Source organism: Gavialis gangeticus, unplaced genomic scaffold (assembly GCF_001723915.1).
Source record: "Gavialis gangeticus isolate Ggan-Ray unplaced genomic scaffold, GavGan_comp1, whole genome shotgun sequence".
Classification (NCBI taxonomy): domain Eukaryota; kingdom Metazoa; phylum Chordata; order Crocodylia; family Gavialidae; genus Gavialis; species Gavialis gangeticus.
In genome coordinates, this window is record NW_017729033.1 from 79,190,425 (window position 1) to 79,200,559 (window position 10,135).

At 40.7% G+C, this 10,135-nt stretch overlaps 1 protein-coding gene across 1 annotated transcript in view; it reads right to left on the reverse strand.

Moving 5' to 3' along the window:
- Positions 1-7,258, reverse strand: part of MTMR7 (myotubularin related protein 7) — a 110,641-nt gene extending 103,383 nt beyond the window's left edge. Inside the window, exon 1 of the mRNA XM_019526580.1 lies at positions 6,896-7,258. Within this exon, the coding sequence (XP_019382125.1) occupies positions 6,896-6,919 (24 nt within the window). The 5' untranslated portion in view covers positions 6,920-7,258. The remainder of the gene's footprint in view (positions 1-6,895) is intronic.
- Between the last annotated feature and the right edge of the window lie 2,877 nt (positions 7,259-10,135).

The window sequence follows — 10,135 nt, forward strand, 5'->3', positions numbered from 1 at the left end:
TTCCCTTTCACACACTGAAATCTTATTATCAGTTTAAGTAATAAGTTTTGCCCATTTGAAGTGGCATTCTGACTAGTCGTTTGGCATGAATGAAATACAAATTACCATTAACCTAGTGATTATAGGAGGAAAGCAGACATTAAGAATCCTAGGTTAGGAATCTTTCTATCTCTGCTAGTGACTCAGCTGTGGTATTGGGCAAATCCCCATGCTCTTTGTGTTCCATTGATACAGAAGATACTTGCTTCCTCATGCAATGGCTGTGCACGTTAGCTGATTTGAATCCCTCAGCTAAAAGGCAGACTATTATTATTTGTACACAACCCAAAGACACATTCAGCCTGCCTCCTTGCAATTTCCTTTGGAAAATAATACCAAATTTTCTTGCATGTAACGTGTCCTTGAATAAAATATGCACCTTGCTTTTGAAAGGCAGAATGAAGAAAAGAGGATCTTTCCTTGTAGTAACTAAGTAGCAGCAGGTAGGGAGCCAAAAGTCTGCTCATTGTTCTGCTCCTAGGATCCTATGCAGACTTTATTTTCACTTTGGCCTTGCCAAAGTTTAAGAGGCAGAAACTGCTGTTATTTCTCCATGTGTAATATGCACTTTAATTTCCAGCACCTGGTTTTGGGGGAAAAGGTCTATGTTGTACACAAGAAAATATGGTATATTCATCAACAATAAGTCATAAGCATGCAAACAGTGCTGTATCTTAAATACTTCCTGAGAAAGAGACCTCTCTTGATTCAAAACCTAAAACAATAGAATAATTTTAACCCTCCTAAATATGTTAACCAGAGTTACTGAGCAAAATACGTCCCTGTGATAATTCAACTGAAAACAAAAGAATTATACCAGGAATGAGTCTGCCTTATTAAGAAAATATTGAAATTCAGTAGGCCTGCTGCCAAAATATGTAATTAAAGACAAATGTGATGAGATATTGCTAAATAAAAAGTCATAATCAACTAATCATAGTAAATTAAATAATTATCTGAAGGAAACATATCTTTAGAACTCTTTAACTGTCAATCTATTCCTGGTCAGAAACGTTTCTAAGTTAACAAAACATTTTAGTCTAATCAGAGGTAGCCTATTAATTTTTGAAGGCTGCTTTTTTCACTTAGTGAACATTTTAGTGTTTGGCAGCTTCCCTAAATTATCGTACTATCTGTTCCATACTAATGGCAGACACTGATTTGTTATTGATTTTTGCTTGCAAAAAAATAGTGGTTTTTTGTTATATATACAGATACAAGCCCATAGTAACAGGCAGTGATTAGCTGCTCCTAAATTTGGTCATGTCAAATCTCTATTGTACAGGTTTACATTTACAGTGTGAAAAAGTTCTTGCTGTAATATATATGTCTGTTTGTATACATATTCAGCCTCACATAACCTGTTAATTACTTATCAGAATGCAATGGACTGTATGTAACTAATTATTACAGCTCAGTATGCAATGGTAGCCAAAAAAGCCAATACAATATTGGGCCTCATTAAGAAAGGAATTGAAAACAAAGCGGAGCACATCATCATGTAATCATGCAAATCCATGGTGCACCAACATCTTGAATACAGTTCTGGTCCCCACATCTCAAAAAAGATGTAGTAGAACAGATACACAGGGGCAACCAAAATAATTAGGGGGCTGGAGCAGCTGCCATACCAGAAAAGACTAAAAAGGTTAGGGGTCTTCAGTTTAGGAAGGAGAAGGCTGAGACAGGATCTGACAGAGGTCTATAAAATCATGAAGGACAGGGACCAAGTGAACAAGGAACTGTCATTTAGCAAGTGCGAGGATACTAGAACTAGGGGACACCCACTGAAATTAGTAGGTGACAGGTTTAATACTAACAAGAGATAGTATTTTTTTTATACAATAAGCATGTCTACACGTTCATTTATGGTGGCTTAAATTTACAATAAGTGGGAATAGGCCAGCGTCTACACGTGTAGGCATTAAGGCATAGTAACACTGTGTGTGGACTACCTTGGGACCAAAATTAGTCCCAAATCAGTCCACACACACAATGTTGCTGCACAGTAAGGCATCTACAGATTTATTACTGCACAGTAACTAATCGGGCATAAATTTGATACCTGCATGATGCGTTGGCATAAATTGGCATAAATCATCATATTTACTGCGCAGTACAGGCATGGCCATGTAGATGTGCACCCGCACTGTGCCATAATTTGGGTTACTGTGTAGTAAATGTGCACAGGTAGATGAGCCCAATGTGTAGTATACTTGTGGAATTCATTGCCACAGGAAGTGGTGGAAGCAGATAGAATAGCCAGGTTCAGAAAGAAATGGGATAAATTAAGGGATGGTAGATCTTTTACTGGCTATTGAACAGAATGCTTGCAGATGTTTCTTCTGGCATTTCTAACCCAATAAATAGAGGATGCCAGGAAGGATACTGAAGGGGATAATGGGCTAGATGGACCATTGGTCTTACCTAGTATGGCAGTTCTTATTCTATACATAACTATGTATGGTAATAACTATGTTCATTATCTCATGAATTACTGGAAATAGAACAGCTTGTATTCAAACTCTCCATTTTTTTCTTTTAATATGGATTGACTCTATTACAATTACTGTGTCTGATCCTTATAGGGCCTTGAATCTGTAACACCCTTCAAGGAAAGGAATGCTAACCTGTTGTAGTACTTGACATCTTTTGGTGTCAGACCCTCTATAGAAAACAGCTTTCAGGCTGTCATGGCACATTAGAATGAAAAAGTTTCAAAAGCTAGAATTTATGCTGAAAGAGTTCCTCATAAACAATGGTAGAGGTAGCGATCCTCATCCACTCCCATGCCTGTTACAACTCTGGCATGTCTCCAGATAAGGAAATACAAATGAAAACATGGTTTTCAAGGAAGGTAGTTAGTCTAGGGCAGTGGCTTTTAACCCTTTTTCATTTGCAGATCCCCCAAAAAATTTGAATGGAGGTGTGAACCCCTTTGAATTGTAAGTGTGGGTATTGATATACTTTTGATTGATCACAGTCATTTTTCACCGACCTCTTTGATACATTCTGCAGAGCCCCAGAGATTCGTGAAACACAGGTTAAGAACTACTGGTCTAGGGGACAGGGCACTGAACTCAAGAATTCTATTTCTGCCATTAATTATCCATAGGACCTTGAGTCACCTCACTTCTCTATTCCATAATTTTCCAGGGCACACTATGTTGCTCTTGTTTACTCAGAGAAAGGATATATCCTTTGCTTTATGTCTGTACAGTGTGAAGTACAATGAGGCCTTGATCCTGGCCTGTAATACAAATTGTAAATAATAAAGTGTCTCGTTGTATCACTTATTTAAGGAAGAACTGAAAATTTACTTAATACTATTTCTGAATACCACTATATGTTATTCGTAAATTACACATATATATTTTTCTTTTCCTTGCACTTTGAAGCATACTGCAAACTGATACATTGGTTTAAATCAACTGTGGCAAAAACGGGCTTCTCTACTTGACTTGAGTACATCAAATACTGGCCTTGAAGCACATATTCAGCATTATAGTAGATTTACTGGAAACATAAAAGCCTGATCAATACTGCCAGAGCTTAAAGCTCTGTGGCTAAAGGATGAATTTCAAGGATGTTTCAGACTGCATACATGCATTTGTCTGATTAAAATCTATTTATATCTTTTAGAAAAATGTATTTCAGAGGGAGAAAGTGATAACAATAGCTGGCTAGGCTCTCTTTTTGTAAAATCATAATGGATAATTAACAATAATTAACAAAATTACACAACTGCTTGCAAGATACATTCATGAATGAGATTTCAGGTTTATTTAAGGTTTTATACTGCCAGTCATCACCTTTGTACCTAAGCATCTACCATTTAAAATTAATAGCAATAGCTACATCCCTGAGGGGCTTCATATTAGCTAAAGTACCTTTCCTTTTTGTGGATAAAAACTTTGGTTGGGATAAGAATTTCATTTTTGATATTTCAGATTTTGTTAGATTTCTGTGTGTGCATTTTACTTTGATTTGGGAGTTGACTAGGTTTTTCACTGTAAGAAGTTGTATGAAATATATCTAGAAAACAACCAACCTACTAAACTGAGGATGAAGTTGAAAGGGGTGGAGAAAACATTGGATTTTAATTAGACTATCTTTTAACTTTACACAATTATTTCATTTTATTTCTTAAGTTGCTTGGAAATGGTCTGCTTCATACCAAGATCCAGATAAAAAAATACAAATTTAGTAGAAAGCAGACTGTTATATTTCTGGCTTTTTACATCCAAACCAAAGATATTTGATTTGTCAGGTCACTAACGTTAATGATATTTCAGTGCAATCTAAGGGAAAATGGGCAGGAGATGTATTTCAAAACCAACTCATGTTTAGTGTATTTTTTCTTATAATTTTATATGATGATGTGATGGGCTGGCTGGCAGTGACCTGGCCCAGGGGTTTTGAAAGGGCAAAAGATGATTGGAGGACTTGGGATTCCCTTTCCACATCAATCAGGCCCCAGATACTCAACCTCCCTGTGTCCCGATTGGCCCCTTGGGTCACCTGGAGGGGGATAAAAGGGGCATCATGGCCTGGCTCAGGGGAGAGACCAGTGAGGGACAACAAGGAAGGGGCTTCATAGAGCTGAGCCAGCGGGGCAGCAGCAGTGCCCTGAAAGAGCAGGACCTGCAGGCAGCAGTGGGACCCTCAGCAGCGCGGCATGCAGCTGGCAGGAGAGGCCCCCCCCACTGGGCTCCAGGATCCCCAAAGAGAGGCTGCAGCCAGCAGGAGAGGCTCCCCAGCTCCAGGAAGGATCTGAGCAGTGACCTGAACGGTTCCCAGCTCTGCTTCCAGCTCCCCCAATCAGAGGTCAGGCAGCTCAATGTGAGGCTGGGGCTTCCGGACAGTCAAGACCCCTAGCAGGTTAGAGCAGTTCCACTGCTGGTGGCTTTGTGGCAGTATTCCTGTCTACCATGTTGGAGATCTGGGTTTAAGTCCCAGTTGGGGTGAGTGAAATAAGAAGAAGTAAGTCCTCTTACAGTGGAAGAGGGGCCATTGTGACTTCTCTCCAGGTACCAAGGCCCTATGTTTCCTTGTCATTTGACATTTTGCATTTTGTGCCCTTTGTATATTTCACCAACCCATATTGTTTGTTCTGCTCTTTGAGTTTTATATTTTGTTAACCCTGTTTTGTCAGTGATTGTAAGTGTCTAACCTTTGTTGAATCCTTCCCCCTTGGGGCGTTGTAGTGTCCACTATACCCTCTGATTTATGCCTGTTATGTTCCCAGTATTAAAAGGTATATGGTTAAATCCCCATTGGTGGTCTCCCTCTGCTCTATAGGGGAGGAGAGTCCCTACACCTCCCGCAGTGCTTGTGCACCTGCTTTGATCCCTTCAACTGGAGAGGGGGTACCTCTTGGAGTACTGCCGGGGTTACAATTATGTTAAGTATAGGTCTGTGTAAACATCACTCTTCCAAAAATGATCCTCCAAATGGCATTATTATATCAGATAAAGAATCCCCACAATTATTATTCAAAGACAATAAAATAGGCTGTTTAGAGCCTAGGACCCACAGCCATCCAATCCTGACTAGAATGATCAGTGCAACACCAGCACTAGCAGTCTTTTTTTTGGCTGATATAAAACACATTTTATATTTGGATAGTAAGAATTTTAAGATTTGCTTCTGCTCCCTGACGAGCCAGTGGCCAAAATAGTATTGCTTTAAATGAGCGCTAGATCATTTAAGCTTTTCATTCTTAGGAGATGTTTAATGTTCTGCCTTTATTAATCAATTGCTAATTTCTTCCTCTATACATATTCACTGTTTTTCAGTTAGATAATTCTACATAATTCTCACTGGGTATTTCCCACCTGTGGTGGAGTAGACACTAAAAAGGGGGTTGTTTTTGCTTCGCTCAGGAAGCCAAGTGAATCCCATGAAACAAAAGGCTTTTTTTCATGAAGGAGATGAAAAAGAAACTATCACATTCATTGTACAGAAGCCAGAGGCCCCAACATCCAAATCCAACAGCAGGCCCTGATCTTGAATCCACATCACCATGATGGTCATCAGTAATGAAGCCTGACCATATACAACCAGACATGAAGAACTATTAGAAATCAGAGCTTCAGGGCTATAAAAATGCATTTTTAGCCGAAACAAAAATAGGAAATTAATACAATTTCCTCACTAAGCTAGAGATGTTATTAGTAGCTTTCTTTTTTTTTCTTTTCTTTTTGCTTCTGATTGAATGTTTCATTATCTTCGGTTTTGATATGCTGAAAACATATTTGCATCTACGTTCATCTTTTCAGAAAAAAGTGTGGTTTCACAGACAAATACAGGCCTCCCCTATACAAAGCTATATGCTAATTAGGCTAGATAAATAGCAAATGCTAAAAGCGATATTAAATCTCTGCCAAGACTTTGAAATAATGGAATAAACTAAGGGATTATGAAGAAGAAAACAACTTAAGTATCTTTCCTTCTGGTTTAACTACAGACATCCAGGATGGGGTTTACATAAGGCATCATGGCTGAATAAGGGTAAATTGCCTAACACACATTTCACTCAACATTACATAGCAACGTTTTACACGTGTGGGGATATTTTAGCTAAATGAATAGTGAGTTGCTGAAAAAAAATAAGCAGCTAAAAAGCACAGGTACGATAGGCAGCCAGACAGCCCCACAGGGTTTCGAGCTAATTTTTTTTTTTTTTTTTTTTTTTTTTTTTTAAATCTGAGCCCCAAATCATCACCATATAAAAGCCATGTTTTTCCTCCTATTGGCTTCTTCTGAGCCAGGCAGCATAGCTCCATCCCTCCTCACTGCAACCATCCATCCATCCCTCCGTCCTTCCCCCCCAGCCTCCCGGGTAGGTACCAACCTTGGGTGTTCGGATGTGCTCCATGGCGTCCAGCTCCCTGCTGAGATGCTCATCCACCTCTCCCACTCAGGAGGGTTTCCTATACATCTACAAGGGAGATTTTTAATCAGACTTTTTTCTGGGGATGGCAGGGAACAGGAGGGAAAGGGGGGTAACTTATTAAAAGGCTGCTAAAGTGCCTCTGTTTTGATGCTTGCAGGTCGCTAATCAGCTCCTCCTCCAGGAACAGATGCCATGCTTCCCTCCCCCCCACCCAGCTTAGATGCAGCCTGCACAAGCAGCACAAATGCAGTCAGCCAGGCCCTAAAGACTGACAGGTTCAGGCATGCCTGGGCAGGGATGCCAGAGTAAAAGACAGAGGAAATTCCCCCTCATCTGGTTCTGCATCTGGCTGTGAAGTCTGACAACAGCTACCTAGGAAAATGCATCCCTGCATCCCTGATTCAGGAGCAGTGTGATCAGCCAGGTTGGAGGGAAGCCAGCCAGAAAGCAATCAAGCACACCTCCCACTCCCCCCCCCCACCTCATCCCCAAAGCCAGGGAAAGCCATTTCTGTTGGATTAAGAGTAAACCTGGCAGGGACCACCCAGCCTGACCTTGGCTCCTGGCCTGGTCTACAGCTGAAGCCCTCAATGATGCAAAACATTTGGGGCCTGCCCCCCCTCCTGCCTGTGTGATTTTGCAGGTGGCCTGTCTCTTGCTGAGAGCAGCAGCAGCAGCAGCAGCAGCCTGCAGGCAAGCACAGAGCACACCAGGTCCTGCAGGGATGTCTGTGCATCCCCCCTCCCCTCTGCAGTCAGCTTGATAAAAACCCCAGCGCTGAGCCCTGGCAGAGAGATGGAGGCCTAGGATGCAGCTGCATCCAGTCCCCAGGGAGCAATTTTTCACAGCTGCAACATCCAGGCACAAGGCTGCATTGTCATTTCCATGCTGTGGTCCTGGGTAAGGATGGCCTGAAGCTGCCTGTGAAAGATGTAGCACTAGCCCTCTCTCCCATTCTCCTCCCATTTAGAATCAGAAAATTAGGGCTGGAAGGGACCTCAGGAGATCATCTAGTCTGACCCCCCCGCTCAAATCACAATCATTGCCATCTCATCCCAGCCAAGGCTTTGTCTACCTGGATCTAAAAAACCTGTTAGGGTTTCTGCCCCTATCTCCCATTTCCTCCTTGCCCAGAGGGTAAGCTCCTCCTAGGCCAGCTTGGAGGTCCTGAGCAGGCTCAGCAGCAGGGGAGAAGAGTGCCTTGAAGCTGATCAGGCTACAGGGTTGTTGTGACCCCTACAGGGAAACACCTTTTTTTTTAATTTAGGGTCTAGATAATGTAGTCAAAGTGTCACAACCCACCTGCAGCACCTGACACACTGTTCTGAGGTCCCACTAGCCTTGATCAAATCTGGGTCTGAAGTTTTTCATCAGTCCATTTCTTTGTATCTTGTTTTCATGAGCTGAAATGAGGGCTGAGGATATGCTGGAAAATGTATTAAATGGGATTCGTAAAAGTGCTCACATTTACAGGTCTCAAGTCCCACAGGCATTTAACCAGTGGCATTTTTTTCTCCCATCTGTTCATTTTGGCTCAGAGCTGCACTCTGAAGCAATTAAGAGTTAACCAACTATAAGACATCTTTCCTTTGTAGTCATAGCTAATGGGATTCAGTACACATATTATTATCACTTGGCATTCACCGCTGTCAGTGCAGTAGATAGAACTGAAAAACAATGCCCTCTGCTTGGAATTAGGAGAAAACCCTGTCACCATTAATATTTGTTATTTCCTGGATGCATCTCCTGGTTGACTCAAGCCCATTTAAGTCAATAGCAAATCCCCTCTCCTCCAATTTCCCTCACCTCCAATACAGATATACATAACAGGATGCAAAGCCAAGAGTTACACAAGGTGCTTGTTATATACAGAAACCTCGGAACATGCTGCAAGAACCAGTCTTGGATTAGTTGTGTCATTCGTGGCAAACTAACTATAAACAGTGCTCTTGTGTTTAATAGAAGTCATGACAACTTCATTTGTCTTAGAAAGCTGCAGTAACCACTGCCTTTATTTCCTTTTTTTTTTTTTTACTTTTCTTTTATATTTTCATGCATATCTAATGCTCATGGAAGGTGTTCTCTTGACAGTCCTGAAGAATGATATCCTTTGTTTAGCCACAAAATAGAGTGGCAATAAAAGTCTTCCTAAACAAAGGGGTCTGTCAGAGGTGACAGGATAATTTCATTCCCATCCCCATAGAATCCTTGTTTCATCTGATGAAACATCCAACAAAGTTGTCAATAAATGCCAAGTGTGATGATATTTTTGCAATGTAAGTATCCATTCCACTGACACATCTAGACTAAATGATGAAAGGGGTAACAATATCAATGTCTTTATAGTAAAGATAAGAACAATAGATTTAAAAAATTTATGAGGACAAATACCTGTAAATCCATTTGTTCAGACCCATTTTACTGGGTCATTGGCAGCCAGTATAATTATAACAATAATAATAACAACAAAAACCACAACTTAGCACCTTGGTAATATTTTTTATTCACTGATTTCAAAATGCTTCTGTGTTTTACAAACAGAATGGAAATTGTATCTCCTTGGGTCAGTAACTTGCATGACACCACTCAAAACCTGAAGAGTAATTCTGATGGGACAGACTAGGATGAATACAATGCAGTCATTTTGATGCACACAATTGACATGAGACTGCTCATAAACCTACATATAGAGACTGATCTTTCTAGAACTTTTGCCATTAATTTCCCTGGGAGCAGAAGCAAGTCTCTAGGCAGAAATGTGTTATAAGGAGATACAATGTAATCTAGTTTCCAAAATTCCTGTTTGGATGCTAATATCCAGAAACATCAGCACAGGGTGGTACAGGGCTAACAGCAGTCTTACAAAAAATTATATTATGGATTGGATAGGATGCTTTGGATAAGGATGATCCTGCCTCAAGCACAAGGTTAGACTAGATGACCTCTGGAGGTCCTTTCCAGCTCTACTTCTCTATGATTTCTATGATTTAACTGTGTGAAAGCACACTTCCCACTCTTAGCCATGTCTTTACAGTAGCTGCATAAGAGGTAGAGGTCCAAAAATACTGTACTTGTTACAATATTTATATGCAATGTGTGAATTTCCTGAAGTGTGCACTTGCACACAAAAACTTCTCCCCTAGTTCTTCTGGTAGTTGCATGTGACAGAACCTATTCCCAAGGCAAAGTTTCAACATG